Source organism: Muscardinus avellanarius (assembly GCF_963383645.1).
Source record: "Muscardinus avellanarius genome assembly, chromosome: 4".
NCBI classification, from domain to species: Eukaryota; Metazoa; Chordata; class Mammalia; order Rodentia; family Gliridae; genus Muscardinus; species Muscardinus avellanarius.
Window position 1 is genome coordinate 48,147,214 of NC_137789.1, and position 16,572 is coordinate 48,163,785.

Sequence of the window (16,572 nt, forward strand, 5' to 3'; positions counted from 1 at the left end):
TAGAAACATAAAATTACATATTCTGATATTTGGAAGAAACAGAGAACAGTAAACTTGGCTGCAACGTACACGCCTTATTCTGAAAGTGGCCAAGATGGGTACAGACCTGAGTCCAAAGACCCAGACCAGCAAGTTTGTGAGACAAACTACAAGCCATTTGTTGCTGATTTAGGTGATAGAATTATAACATATGAAAACTGGGAAGAATTCTAGAAATCTAATCACATGTCCTTCCCATTGTTGAACTTCCTCCCACAGCATTCCAGTGACAATCTGCTTGATCTGAAAAAGCCAGCAACTGTTCCTCTGTGACTTCAGTGCATTGGTTTTAAGTCATTTACTCAACAAGCATTTATAAATAAAGTACTGTCAGTAGTAGACAGTATTTCCATAAAGGTGAAACACAATTTTCCTTTATCCACTTGGAGAGAAAAACCTATGAACAGCAATGAAAATAAAGCAGCAGTTGCCTTCCCTTAGCCACTGTTTCCCTTTCTGTTTTACAAGCATCAGTATGGCTTACCTGAATCACACCTCCCAAGAAAGAAACTGCTGCAGCAACCCCGATCCTTTGCACCTCAAAGTCAGACAATCCCAGCACGCTGGAGTTGCTCTGCACGGTGAGGTTCCGGCTGCTTTGAGGGACGAGCCGCTCCACAGCATTGGCTGATATTAAGGATGTCAAGGCAAAGGTGCCTAAAATACAGATGTGGGAAACTGTCTGTTAGTAACTTAATCAAAACATTTAATAAAAATTCTACCATATAGGTTGAAGTCACATGGTAACATCCAACACACAGCCATACTCCTATCTGCTATGGTCTCTTTCTTCAGACTGGTATAGAGAATGTCCTAGGGCAGAGATTAATATTATGACCTGAATTTAAATCTAAGCGCTCTAGTTTCCTATAACATTTCCTATAATATTCTGAGTCTAAATTGCTTCATCTATTAAATGGGAGTAATAATACTAGGGTTCAAGTATTGAGTGGCATATAAAGAGGTAAGTCTAAAGACATCAGTAGATTCAGTGATTAAATATGTAATTCTTTGGTTGAAATGCTTGCTCTTCCCATCCTCCTGTGCAAACCCTACTTGCCTTTCAAGGTCTGGTTCAAATCTCATATTCACAAGGATCCATCCAGTTACTCCTGCCCAGGTTCAAGTCTTCCTATCTATCCACTGTGTTCCCCTCTTCCTGCCCAGAGTTTCAGTGCCTCTCATCTTGGCAGAGTTTGCCTGAGAATGCAGCCTCCACATATATAGAGACTGGTCATTTGCACAGAGAAGCTCAACAAACTTTGGTTAAAGAAACACAGTAAAGCACTGTGAAAAAGATTTCTCTGTCTAGTTACTTAAAGCTCTTCCTTTGCTCTAGGTCATAGGTAAAACTGTGTACCAAATATTCTGTGCAAACTGTAGACAACCTAACACAAAGGCTTCAGCAGCACAGGGCAAGAGAGGCGGGAGTCCAGAAGAAACAGGTCTCCATGGAAACCAACTACATAATCTTCTTGCCTCACTGGATAAGAGGGTTTAGGCAAGTGGGACAGGATGTGCTGTGGATTCAGAACAAAGTAGTGATTATAGATTTCAATGAACCTGGCCTTGAACCACAGAATGTCACCATAATCTCCTTATCTGTCAACAGATAGCATTCCTCATCCAATGGGGCTGTTATGAGGCTTGAATGAGATAATGAAATATAGCAGGTATCATAAAATAAACACCTAATGGCAGATAGTTATCATCTACTAAATTTTAGCTATTCAGATAATTCTTGGTAAGAATAAGATCAGAACATTCTGTTATGGTCTGATGTATCTTATTCTTTTCTAAGAGATGGTGGTCTATAAACACATAGATAGCATTGACTATAGTTCTCCAAGTGAGCTAGGTCCTTCTCAATAAGTTATCAATAAATATTAACCATCACAATTATTGTCCTCATAATAAAGAACTAAATTAGAACACATCAAGGGACTAATATATCTGATAACTGGAGACAAGCTTTTGGCATCTGTGATAGGTAAAACCAAGTAAGAAACATTCACATGGAATCTCATCTTGATAAGACTTATTTATCAGAGTATGTTGCAGATTATAATCCTGAGACCAGATCAGATACTCCTGAGAGTAAAGGAATGTATTTTTGATCTTTAAATCTCCTAGGGGACAGAGAAAAATATTTTATACAGAAGCCACTGAACAAATGACTACAGAATTGGAAACAAAGATATACAAGAGTTAATTTTTAGTTTAGGCCTATCTTTCCTGGGATTTGCAGGAAGATAGGAATGAATTAATTGGTGAGAGAGAAAGGGCCATCAAGAGGCTTTGTTAAAAGAAAGGTCAGCTTTACCTAGATAGGAGATTGCTGTTTCTGTGACAAGGATAAAGTTTGGCTTTTTCTGAGGTCCTGAGCGATAGTTAAGGAGCCAGGTGATTGTGAGTATGTGAGGATATTGTGGGTAACATCCTATGTTACCTATCTTCTAGAGCTCACCCTTTTCTCTCCTACTTGCCACTTCTCTATTCTCTCCCTCATTTTCTCAACCTTTTACTCTGGTCAGGTTTTAAGTCTACAAGTGGAAGAAACACTTAAATTCCAATAACTCATCTAGCAATTCCATAATATAGGGAATAGTAGGTTCTAATAGAAAATGAGTTTAAGTCCCAGACTTGGATAGAACCAAGTTCAAATCCCAGTTCTGTTGACTATTATTAGACTGTAATCTCAGCCAACTTACTTAACCTCTCTCAACTTCCTTATTATTAATAGATGGTAAAATACATAGTTATAAATTTTGGGTAGAGATTTATATATGAAATGAGATTTCATATGTAAAGACATAATTGCAAATCCCACTACATTATAGGTTCTCAGTGAACCTATGAGTATTTTTTTCATTTCTTCTAAAGAATGTCTTATAAGAGTCTTCCTAAATTTCTCTAAATTGCTGAACAGACAAAAACTATAATTTGGATGACTAAATTCTACTAATTATCACATATTGATTATCTTCAAGAACTATTTTTATTGGATTCATAGGTTTCTATGTTTTTTCTACTTAAAATCAGTTGACTATCATAGCAAGAAATAATGCCTATTATTTACCTAATAGAACATAAATATCCTTTATTCATTAATAATTTGTTAAATAACATGTTATTTTTTGTGTGGTACAGGGTTGGAACCCAGAGGCTTTCTACCTCCGGGCTATACTCCCAGACCTATTTTTATATTTTATTTGGAAACAGGGTCTCACTAAGTTGCTGAGAGCGTCACTAAGTAGCTGAGGCTGGCTTCGAACCTGCACAATCCTCCTGTCTCAGCCTCCCAAGTGCGGGGATTACAAGCGTGTACCACCACGTCCAGCTTAAATAACATCTTATTTAGAGTCTTATAAAAATGATAATTTGTAAACGATGCAGCCAGTAAAATGTCTACAGTAATTATCTAGGAAATGAAATAGTTTATGTAAGTGTACATGTAGGTATTATCAAATTATGTATTTTTACTTTTTACTGTAGTGGGATCTTTTGAGAGTATTTGTTTTGCCGTTTTCTTTAATCTTGAGTTAAAAAGAAAATGCTTCTGGGGTCTATTCTAAAACAATCTGCTTTCTCTTGCTATTTTAAATACATATTTAAGTGTCTTGAAAAGTGAAAATTCATTGTTATGACACTAAGAAGCAGAATAATAAAAAATAATAAGCTTTAAGAATTTTGAATTCATTCTTGTGCTTTTCTTCTTTTGTATCAGTTCAAATCTTATTCATTTTTAATTTTCAGTTTTTATTAGTGCATTGTCATTATGCAACATAGTGAGATTCAAAATGATACATTCATTAATACTCAGGACATTTCTTGATGCAATTCCCTCTGTATTCCACTCCTTCCTCCTTGTGCATTTAGTGTTGATACATTCATATACAAACAACAGTATTTGGACACAGTTCATTCCTGGACCCTTATTTTCTCTCTCCTCTTCTTTCTACCCACGTCTTCTTCCTCTATTCTCCTCCTCTTTTTTCTCATTTTTATGAAGTCCCTTTCCTCTCCCCCATTTTCTCTCTAGTTTCCACATTTGAAATAAAACATGTGGCCTTGATTTTCTGAGTTTGGTTGATCTCACTTATCATAATATTCTCTGGTTCTACCCATTTTCCTGAAAATGACATAATTTTGTTCTCTTTTATGGCTGAGTAAAACTCCATTGTGTGTACCACATTTTTGTTATCCATTTTTTGGTTGATGGAGAAAATAGGCTGGTTCCCTAACTTGGCTCTTGTAAACATGAGTATTCATATGTCACTACAGTATTTTAACTCTAATTTTTTTTTAAAGATACCAAGGAGTGGTATAGTTCGGTCATGTAGTGACTCCATTCTCAGTCTTTTGAGGAATCTCCATATAAATCTCCATGTGGTTGTACCAATTTACAATCCCACAAACAATGTTTAAGAGTCCCTTTCCCCCAATAAATGTTGGAACTCTGCCAGCATTTATTAGTCTGCATTCTTGATGATTGCCATTCTAACTGGAGTGAGATGAAATCTCAAAGTAGTTTATGTTTCCATTTCTCTAATTGGAGTATTTCATTAACTTATTTGTTGGCCATTTGTATTTCTGTTTTTTAAAAAGTGTCTATTCAGTTCAATTGCCAAATTTTTGACTGGGTTATTATATTTGGTATTAATATTTTAAAAATTCTTTATGTATTCTAGATATTATTCCTCTATCAGAGGCATAGCTGGCAAAAAATTTCTCTCATTTTATAGGCCCACTTTTTACTTTCTTACCTGCTTTTTTTACTGTACAGAAGTTTTTTAATTGCTTTGGCTATTCTAGGTCTTTTGTTCTTCATTATGAATTTTAAAACTATTTTCTCTAGCTCTGTGAAGAATAAAATTGGTATTTTTATGGGACTGCATTGAAACTGTAGATTGCTTAAGAAAAGCTCATTCTAAAACACCCAGTTTTCAAGGAGAAAAAAATCTTAGACTTTAGATTTGGCCACATTCATAAATATATTAAAGTCAATTAATAAGCCAAACATGAGAAGGAGGGAGGGGAAAGGGAATGGAGTGGGAATTGGAGAAAGGCTAAATGAATGATGTGTGCATCTATGCCTCTACCATCTTATACCCCATTAAGATGTATGAATAGAGTGTACCAATAAGAATAAAAAATAGATTTGGCCACATCTGAGTTATAAACCATGCATCTGTGACTTTAATCTGTGCTCTTCCAAAAAGCTTTCTGAATTTCAGTAACTGTGTTTTTTTTCTTTTTCACCTAAAATATGCAAATAATAATATCCACTTAAAAGAGGTAGGCTCAGAAAAAAATGAGTACATAAAGATCTTAATATACTAATATATATAGTTCTGAAACCTATTTATATAGAAATATATGCATAGGCACACATATACACATTCATACATATTTGTTTCATATACATGCATGCATCTTTTAATAACAATATTCTGAGAAATGCTTTGAAAGGAATTTTGCTGGACAGCTATGATGTCACTTAGTGATGTAATCTTATGAGACTGTAGTCTTGACTCAATGTTGTCATTTTATGGCTATGACTATGTGTATGTGTTTGTGGGTGTATATAACTTGTGAGATTTTGTGGAAATGCTGATCCTACTTCCACAGGTCTGAGATAAAAAGCAGGATTTTGTATTTCTAACCAGCTCCCACAGAATACTGATTGATAGAGCATATTTTAGGTAACAGCCTTTCAAATGACTATTAAATGTTGATCTTCTCCCATGACACAGTTGATATAAATCAAAAGTACATAAATAAAAATTATTTTATGAGAAAGTACATGTGTCAATGGAGTAGGCAAAATTATGGCCACCCCAATATGTCTACATCCTAATCCCCAGAACCTAAGATGATGCCATGCTCCATGGCAAAGAGTAATTAAATTTTCAAATAAAATTAAATTTGCTAACTGAACGACCTTACAATAAGGAGGTTATCCTGGGTTGTCCAGGTATATACTATGTAATCACAAGATCCTATAAATATGGAAGATGAAGGCAAAAGATAAGAGATTTGCATTGCTGGTCTTGAAGATGGCTCAAAGGGCCATGAGATGAGGAATGCAAGAATTAAAAAAAGTAAAAAAAAAAGTTTAACCTAGAGCTTTATGTGTGGATTAAATTTTTTTGAGGTTTCATCAGGCCTTGATTCTGTAATACCATTTAATTGAAACATATCTTACTTGTCTAGCTCTGCATTATCAAATAAAATGGAAGCAGTCATAATTATTCTGATAATGGGGCAGGCTGAGTTTGGTGTTAGTTAAACCCGGGCATTTGTCTCATTTGTTGTTTGGCCCTACATGACTGTGAAAAGTAATGAAGCCCTGTTGACATCTCAGTTTTAGCACTTGAGATTCATTTCAAACTACTGACTTCCAAAACTGTAAAATAACTTTTGCTTGCTTTAAGTCACTATACTCATTTTTATTTGTTGCAGCAGCAATATGAAACTAATAAAATCAATAAAACAAATGGACCACTGGAAAAATTGTTGCAAAATAATATGACTTATAGGCTGAGATCTTACATACACAGAATAAGCAGAAATGTCAAGATATTTCCATTGTTATGTTAAATATTAAGTTGTTTTATTATTACCATGTACATTAACAAACATATCAATATCAATCACTAAGCCAAGTATGAGAAGAAGGTAGGGGGAGGGAATGGGGTGGGAACTGGGTAAGTGCTAATCAGGTGATGTGTACATGTATGCCTCCACCATCATATACCCCAGTAAAATGTATGACTACAATTTACAAATAAAAAAATTTAAAAAGATTAAAGAATTATCTTATCATAATAATAACTAATATTAAATCTTCTTATGAAGCAAATACTAAGTCAATCAATTTTCTAGCTTTCACTATGATTATATGAAATTGGGGAGGTCATTTTACTATCAAGTAAGGGCAAGAAGAGCCATTTTTAAAATGTTGTCCAGCATTTGATTGGTCAAACAACAAATGAGACATATATTCAGACTTAAGTAACACCACTATTATCAGAATAGTTGTAACTGTTCACATTTTATTTGAAAATATAGTTAGGCAAGTAAGATACATATGCATTAGAGGGTCCTGTAGAATCTACCCTTGAAACTAGAAGACCATTTAGTCTAAATATTAAATACACAGAAACATTTTTCAACATTTGAATAACTAAATTTCATAATCTTTTTTTCTTTCAAGTGCTTAATTTCTTCTATTTCATCATCTACAGAATATGTTTCCCTTCTTTCATGCTCTTTAGGCAACTTAAAAATGCAAAGAAATCTTAAGAATCACTTTGGTTATATAGTAATAGAGTGATAAATCACAATATATAGTGACTATTTGAAACAAACACAAAAATATTTAAATCTAATATTGCTGAAGTTTTCAGGAGTGAAGTAAGAACTATTTTTGGAAATATAAGTGACAGTCACTCTGAGCTCCATTTTTTAGTAACTTGAGAAGCATAAACATAGATAGGAATTATTTATTACCTGTGGCAACGTGTCGTCCCATTCCAAATATGGCATAAATGATGGCAGGAAATAGAGACCCATATAAACCAAAGACTGGATGCACAGATGAGAGAATAGCAAAGGCCAGCCCTGTGAAAAAGACCATAGCATTGGGACCATGTAACTCCAAGATGCAACCAATTACATAATTGAATAGCTTTAGTGTACTTAAGGCCAAGTGAATCATAATTTGATTATACCCTACTTTTTCAACAACAAAAAACTAACATTATATTCCTAAATAAGGGGAAATGATTCAGTTCATGTACATATTTCAATTCCCAAAACCACTATTTTTGAATTGCTTTTTTTCCCTATTGCACAGACATCTATAAGAAAACAACAATTCCGAGAACCTTTTTGGTATAAGGTGGGTGTGACTGTATCATAGCAAAATAGTTACACATATACTTAGATTTTAGAAATATTTTCACATATACTATTTTATTTGCATGTTGTATCTGTGAGATAGGCAGAACCAATAGCTTTACCACGGCCCACCTGACATGCATTGAGACTCAGGACTGAGGCAAAAAGGATTCAAACTCAAAGTTGTCTGGCTGCATGGCCAATTTGAGGTTATGTAGTACAAAGACAGCACCAATGTATGAACCAATCCACTTACCACTAACCAGACTCTAGTTGTTTTACGAGGGATGGTTTCTTAGATTAAAAACAAATCAAGTTTGTATATTGGATGAATAAGTAAGAAACATCTCATAACTATCAGTTTCTCATACTACACCTCATATAGTTAGTATTTGACATGCACATAGAAAAGTCTCCTGTACAAGTCTCAATGACCATTGGTGGTTTCAACACAACCTAAACGTAAGTTATTATAGGTTTGTTAATATTATTTTGTCTGTAGCTGGTTGTTTGCATTAAACGACTACTATGTTAGATTATGACAAACCTCTTCAGGACTACTAATTTAATGCTAGGTATTCAGTTGGGCATAAAAGGCTTCACAAGTTACAAAGAGAATGGAGGAGGAAGGTGGCAACAGAATCTGGAATGCCCAAGTGTGAGGCCAGGCTGCTATTCACACTCTGGAGCCTGGCAGTCTGGTTTCAGCACCATTATTTTTACTGTTGAACTTTTACAATTTTAAATTAAATTTAATTATATTTAAAAATAACCTTCATAGTTATACATCAAATATTTTCCAAGTGCTAAAAAACATTTAGCTATGATTAAAATATGTGAAAATCCTACTAAGGACCATTCCCTTTTTTAAAAAAAAATCATCTGGATTGCTTGTTGGTTGGTTATGGAGTCTTAAAGTCTGGTAAAAATAAATAAAAAGTAATTATAAAAGAGTGAGTGGCAAAGGCTACTCTGCATTTCACACAGGGATGGTGAGGGGCAGTGATCAGGTTGGGAGGAAGGTCAGTGTCAAGGGACAGGTCTTAGAGCCAGGTTAGCACTGGAAAGCCATATATCCCCAACCCCTAACAACCAATACCCCTGAACAGTTTTAATGAAAGTAACTTATAACAAGTATTGTATTTAGCCTAGAATTGCTAAAAATAGAATGCTTTAAAGTTCTCATTTGAAGGAATGAGGACTAAGTCCCGGTAATTCCAAGAGAGAAAGAGAGTTTGGAATTTAGAGAAAATACTAATAGTATTTAGAGAAAATACTAATATAAAATACTAATAAGACTCAAAGAAAGAAATGAAAGATTCAATGTTTGGCTACTACTTTAATCACCTACTTAAATTCCTTGTGAGTAACCTTTTCAATGAAAATGAAAGTATAATGTGGATGAGCCATAGAAATGGAAGAAAAGGGGGTCCTGAGGCATTTTCTAGGTTAACAGTTATGATTCAGAAATAGGTTCCTAGTGAACTATGAAAGTGTTGTGTTCTCCTTGTCTTCCCCACAGTGTGTGTGTGTGTGTGTGTGTGTGTGTGTGTGTGTGTGTGTTACAGGGGATCAAACCCAGGGGTGTTCTACCTCTAAGCTCCACCCCCAGCCCAATTTCATTTTCCTTTTAATTTTGAAACAGTTTCTTTTTAAGTTGCTGTGGGCCTCACCAGGTTGCTGTAGCTGGCTTTGTACCAGCAATCCTCCTGTCTTAGCCTCCCAAGTACTGGGATTATAGGAATGTACCATAACACCTAGCTCCTTTCTCTCCTTTTTGCTTGCTTGCTTGCTTGCTTGCTTGCTTGCTTGCTTGCTTGCTTGCTTTTTTTCTTTCTTTCTTTCTTATTTCGCGGTACTGGGGATGGAACCCAGGGGCATTCCACCTCTGAGCAACACCCCAGCCTTATTTTTTATTCTTTATTTTAAAACAGGGTCTCACTGAGTTGCAACGTGCTTCACTAAGTAGCTGACACTGGCTTTGAACCTGCGCAATCTTCCTATCTCAGCCTCCCAAATGCTGGGATTATGAGTGTGCACCACTATGCCCAGCTCCCTTTTTTTTTTCATGTCCCTTCTTCCTTCTCACCCCTCTCAAATTTTTTTCTGTTTATGTTTTAGCTTATACCCTATTGGTTCTGATTTAAAAAGAGTTGGTGGAAATATCTGGAATGCCTTACATTAGGTGGTGGGAAGATCTTCAGTCTCTCTAAATGGCCTATGATCTACGCATTTCATTTTCCTTCTCATGCTCTAGTCTTACCTCAGGACTGGATTCATGCAATTCTGATCCATGCAATTAATCAATTGCCTTTTTAGTTCTACAACACGAGATTGAAATTTTTTATACAAAGGCTCTAAAATGTGTCTACCTCATGTGTACGGTTTTATAAAAACATAATTAACATACGTTTTTACTTCTCATAAAGATAACTAAAAATTAAGAAGGAAAGTGATGACCAGGCCCCAAGAACTCTTTCAAGAAGAGGAAATGCTTACACTAAGTATTAAGTGATGTGTAATACATGGGCAAAAAGAATAAGGTGATATTTGAAGAGTGAAGCTGAGGAGACCATTTTGGATTGAGGGAATGGGGTGAAAGGCACAGTGTTTGTAAAAGTTGTCTTAGAGCTGGGCATGGTGGTGTACACTTTTAATACCAATGCTTGGAAGGCTGAGATAGGAGGATCACAGATTCAAGTCCAGCTTTGTCAATTTAGTGAGGTTCTCAACAACTTAGTGAGACTCTGTTTTCTAATAAAAATACAAGAGGGATTGGGGTATAGCTCATAGGTAGAACACACTTAAATTCAACCCCAAGAACAAGAAAGGAAAGAAGCAAGCAAGGAAGATATAAAGGAAGGAAGAAGATAAGGAAAAAAAATTGGCTTAGTTCCTGGAATGGAAAGTCACCTGGTATGCTCAGCAAAGATATGCGTGTGAGATGGTGCCAAAAGACGGTTTTCTGCACTGAGGCAAGTGGTAAGAACTTGTAATTTGTGATGGCAGAAGTTGGACGCTTTAGGACTTCCTCTCTAGCAACTCTTGTAATACACCAATCAGATTAGAGAAAACAGCCAGGCCAGGAAGGAACATGTGCAAAGTCCAAGCCACAGTTGTGAGCGCTTGGTCTCATTCTCTTGGATGCCAAATGAGCACCCACAAATCAAAGATGAGAAATGTAGCTTGCTTCTCACTGAGAGCTGGAGAAAAAAGAACTAGGATTTCTCTATTGCTTGAGGAGAAAGAGAAGGGGGCAGAAAATAGGAGATTTCTCAGGTAACAGCCCTAACATGGCTCTGAGAAGACCTGCTCCAGCCAGTGGGTTTGCAGAGTTACTGCTGGGGGGAACAAAACATCTCTTATATCCAGGAGAAAACAATGATAAATTCTCTCCATGCACCTCTCATACTGGCCTGGGCCACAAAAACAGAATAGACTGTATTTCCTGTCTCCTGGTGCTCCTTGCTTATTCCTGTTGAGAAATCCTAACAGCCAGATGTGCACAGATGCTCAAAGAAGGCAAACCCTGATCCTCAGTCAATGGATCACAAAGCACCTACAGGGAGGAAGAGCAAACTGGACATAAGCAAGAGCAAACTACACCTGCAGAAGTAAATGATGGCCTCAGAGACATGAGAAATTGGAAAAAGTAGTGAGGTATAAATTTTAACCTCAACAAAAATGACTTTTAAGTAAGTAATGTGAACTCTCAAAAGCTGTGTTAGAAAATAACAAAATGAATACTTTTCTAATGCAAAACACCAAAAGTATGCCAAAAATCCTGAAAATAAATTGCTACTCTTGTTGTGGTCAGAAAGGTACAAATCACTAGTCAGGCCAAAGCTCCTTCCTATCCCTCATGGCAAGTGATATTGACTGATGGAACCAATGGCCCTACTGCAGGAGAGGGATGATTCTCTGAGGACCAGAAGAAGAGAAAACACATAGGCAATAAATACAAGCATAATATTATGCTTTCAAAACTACAGTCCTGCAACACAAGAATTTATATTTAATATTCAAGATTATCTATGTAGTGATTAAACATGGAAACAACCCCAAATGATCATCACTATGGAGATGTTTAGATACATTTTGATATCATTATGCTAGAAAATTTTATACAGCTGGTAAAAACTAGAATCATATCCATTAATCTGGAAAAAAAAAAATATATATATATATATATATATATATATGGAGAGAGAGAGAGAGAGAGAAAGAGAGAGAGAGAGAGAGAGAGAGAGAGAGAGAGAGAGAGAGAGAGTTAGATGTGAAAACAAGATTCAGGTTTATATGTTTTGTATACACACACACACACACACACACACACACACACACACATATAATATTTGGTACTGGGCAACTGAACCCAGAGGCATTCTACTTCCAAACTATACCCTTTTTACTGTGAAATAGGGTCCTGCTAAATTGCTGAGGGTCTAGTTAAGTTGCTGAGGCTGATCTCAAACCTGCCTCAGCTTCCCAAGTACTAGAATTATAGGTGTGCACCACAACCATGTCTGGCTGACTTGTATATTTTTATGTAAAAATGCAAGACGGAGGTTACTGGTGCTTTTATACATTCATGAGACTTCCTTTCTCATCTTGTTCATAAACCTATACAATGTAAACATTTTTATGAAGACTTTTCAAAATGATATAAACATGATCCTAAATTTATAAAATTATCAGAAGTTTTTTCAATGAGAGCAACGTGATGAGGTTTCATTTTCAAAAGATCACTATAGAAATTATATGGAAGTGCTCATAGCAACTCAATTCATGATAGTCAAACTATGGAGCCAGTTTAGGTGTCCATGAACAGAAAAATGGGTTATGAAATAATACTATATACACAGTGGAATTCTACTGAGCCACAAAAGTAAAACAATTAAGTAATTTGCAGGAAAATGGATGGAACTGAAGAATATTATAGTTAGTGAGATTAGCCAGTCAGAGAAAGTGAGAGGCTGTGTGTTTCACACATATGTGAAAACTAGAGAGAAACTAGGAAATAAAGAAGACCTCAGATAAATGAGGGAAGACACTAGTGGAATGAGGCAGGGAGAACTGGGGAGAGGAGGGAAGAGAAAGTGGAGATCTGATGATGGTAACTATTCAAATAAACTTGTCTTCACACAGGACGTTATTTGTATTGATGTAAAGACTATCTGAAGGGAGGGAGTGTGAACCAAAGGGAAACACAATTAGTGCTGTGTGCATATATGTGTTTGCACTCTGAACTTCACTATAATGTGTAATTACAATGCATCAATGCAAAAAAAGAAGGAGGAGGAGGTGGAAGAAAGAGAGAAAGGAAGAAAGAAAGAGTAAGAAAGAAAGAAGAAAGAAGAAACAAAAAAGGAGGAGGAGGAAGAAGGAGAAAGAAATTACATAGAAGACTCAGAATACTGCTAGAAAGAATAGTGAGGAAATAGTGGTGGCATTGGACAAGAGACGGTATTCTACTGTGTCTGCACATGTGTCACTCAGAGATGTTTAAAAACAAATCTCTTCCATGGCCCCGTGACTCAAGCACAGTACAGATTTTTCCTAGCACAGGTCACAAAGCCAAAGGTGTCTGACTAGATGTGAAAGAAAAATGACAAGAATGACATAAATGACAGCAAAAGGCCTGGGTTAGTTAATCTGGATACACTCGCCAAATGAAAATTCTTAGTATCACTAATCATGAAGAAGATGCATATTAAAACCACAATGAGTACCATCCCATGCCTGTTAGAATAGTGAATATAAAAAGGAAGAGAGATAAGTGTTGATGAGGATGTGGACAAAAGGGAGCTTTTGTACACTGTTGGTGGGAATGTAAATTGCTCTAGACATTATGGAATTTGTGTATGGGATTACTGAAAAAAAATAGAAAAAACTAAAAGTATCATAATATCCAACATTCCCAGTTTTGAGTATCAACCCAAAGGAAATGAAATCCACCTGTCAATGAGATACCTATACTCCTGTGTTCATTTTATCATTGTTCACAACAGCCAAGGTATGGAGTCAACCTACTACATACACACAACCTAATAGATACACAAGTGGAATGCTACTCAGTCTTAAAAAAATAAGGAAATTCTGCCATTTGAAATAGCATGGGTGAACTTATTTAACATTTTTAAATGAAATAAGCAAGTCTTGAAATAACTCATTTCTTTGCTTTTTTTTTCTTACCATTTTTACTTTGGATGCTGAGACCATCTGATTAGGAAAAGAAAGAGACTGCAAGAGAAGCTCCTGATTTTCCAAATCTGAATCAAACATGGAAGAAAACCACATGTTCGTGGGATGTGGAAGGAAGTGCACAATGCGATATAGTGCATTAAGATCATCAGCAACTAATAGCCTTGGCTGAGAGCTTTAAATAAGTTGTTGGTAAAAGAACAGTTTCTGATTCAGCCAAGTTTAATCCAAGTGGAAAGAGGGACAGTCATGTGTGAGTCATAATGAGCGTTGTAACATAACTTCTACTCCAAGAAAGCCTAGTGCTTGGTGGAGAGAGAGACAGTCGGTTCAGGAATGCATGAAAGCCCAGAAAGAAAAAGTGAAAAAGTGATCTTTGCTATAAGTACACCTGATTTGGGAGAAGGGTGTGTATATGTGTGTGTGTGTGTGTGTGTGTGTGTGTGTGTGTGTGTGTTACTGGGGAACTGAGCCAATGGCATTCTACCCCTGAGCTATATTCCCAGCCTGATTTTATTTTTGTTTTATTTTTGAAACAGGATCTCTCTAATTTGCTTAGGCTGGCATCAAACCTGTTATCCTTCTATCTCAGTCTCCTAAGTACTAGGATTACCTGTGTATAATCATCTTGCCTGGCTTGGGAGAAATTTGATGAACCATCCTCTGCTCCTCCCGGTACCTTCTGTAGTCTCCACTATAGCTACAGAATCTAGGCTTTATGGATATGAATAAGGCCTATAGCACTATATTAAGCATTAACTACTTTTTAAAGTAAGATGTCATATGAATGCAAACAAAACCTTGATGAGGGTGACTGGGACTCTAATTCCTCTAGAAGGGGTTGTGGACAGAGTAGACAAGGTTCCTTAGAAGGGCAATCTGAACTCAGTGATTTTTTGAGAGACCAGGGGTATATCCCATATGGAGTTTAATCTGGGAAGAGGGAAATTAATATATGAATGTCAGTTAATGTCATATAAATGGAACTTGAAAGTATCAAGATATAAAAATGCCCCATTTTTTTCTTAGCTTCCATTTTAGGGAAAACATCCAATTTCTTACTTTCTGTGACTGACTAATCTCACTTAACATAATGTTCTCCAGTTCCATCCATTTCTCTATAAATGATGGAATTTTTATTTTCTTTATGGCTGAGTAAAATTCCATTGTGTACATATCCCATAGTTTTGTAATCTATTCGTCTGTTGATAGACATCTTGGCTGTTTCCATAGTTTAGCAATGGTGAATTGTGTGGCTGTGAACATAGATATGCATACATTAGTTTGGTAGTTTGGTTTCTGTTTTTGTGGGTAGACCCAAAAGTGGTATTGCTGGATTATATGGTAAGATTGTTCCCATTCATCTGAAGATTCTCCATACTGTTTTCCAAAGTGGTTGCAATAATTTGCAATTCCACCAACAATAGATTAGAGTTTCTACTTCTCCACATCCTCACCAGCATTTATTGTTGTTTGATTTTTGAAAAACTGCCATTCTAGTTGGAGTTAGGTAAAATCTCAGAGTAGTTTTGACTTGCATCTCTCTGATTGCTAATGATGTTGAGCATTTTTCCATGCATTTATTGGCCATTTGAGTTTCTTCTTTTGTGAGGTGTCTATTTAGTTCACTTGCCCATATTTTGATTGGGTTATTTGTTGTCTTAGTGCTAAGTTTCTTGAGTTCTTTATCTGTTTTAGATATTAATCCTCTATCAAAGAATAGTTGGCAAAAATTTTCTCCCATTCTGTCAACTCTCTGTTGAAGTTCCTTTACCGAAACTCTTCAGTTTAATACAATCCCACATATTGATCTGTCTTTTAGTTTCTTGTACCTTTGGGGTCTTGCTGAGAAAGTTTTTACCTTTGCCTTTGTGTTGCAGTGTTGGACCTATACCCTCTTCATGGAGCCGCAAAGTCTGGTCTAATCTCAAAGTCTTTGATCCATCTTGAATTGACTCTTGAGCAGGGTGAGAAAGTGGGGTTTATTTCCCTTTTTCTGTGTATGGTTAACCAGTTTTCCCAACACCATTTGTTGAAGAGGCTATCTTTTTTCCAGTGTATGTTTTTGGTCCCTTTGTGAAAAATAAATTGGCCATAATTGTGTGGATTTGTTTGGAAGCTAGAAAGAAAATGGGTCATAGGAGGAACTCTAGATGAAGAAGGAGAATCTATAGATGAGCAAATAAGGTCACCTAACTGAGGGGGATGAGAGGGGGTGAAAAGGGAAATTCCCTAATGTACATGTTTTACATTCACAAACATATTAAAGTCAATCCTAAGTCAAACATGAGAAGTAGGGAAGGGGAAGGAATGGGGAGGGAATTGGGGAAGGGTTAAATAAGTGATGGGTACATGTATGCCTCTCCCATCTTGTACCCCATTAAGATGTATGACTACAAGGCACCAATAAAAAAATTAAAAGAT

The 16,572-nt window shown here is 36.1% G+C and overlaps 1 protein-coding gene across 1 annotated transcript in view; it reads right to left on the reverse strand.

The window, feature by feature from the left end:
* The window catches only part of SLC26A7 (solute carrier family 26 member 7), a gene marked incomplete at both ends in the record, with an annotated part of 119,095 nt that overhangs the window by 86,344 nt on the left and 16,179 nt on the right, over positions 1–16,572 (reverse strand). The window contains 2 exons of the mRNA XM_080693733.1: positions 524–696; positions 7,555–7,665. Coding sequence (XP_080549859.1) covers positions 524–696; positions 7,555–7,665 — 284 coding nt within the window. The remainder of the gene's footprint in view (positions 1–523; positions 697–7,554; positions 7,666–16,572) is intronic.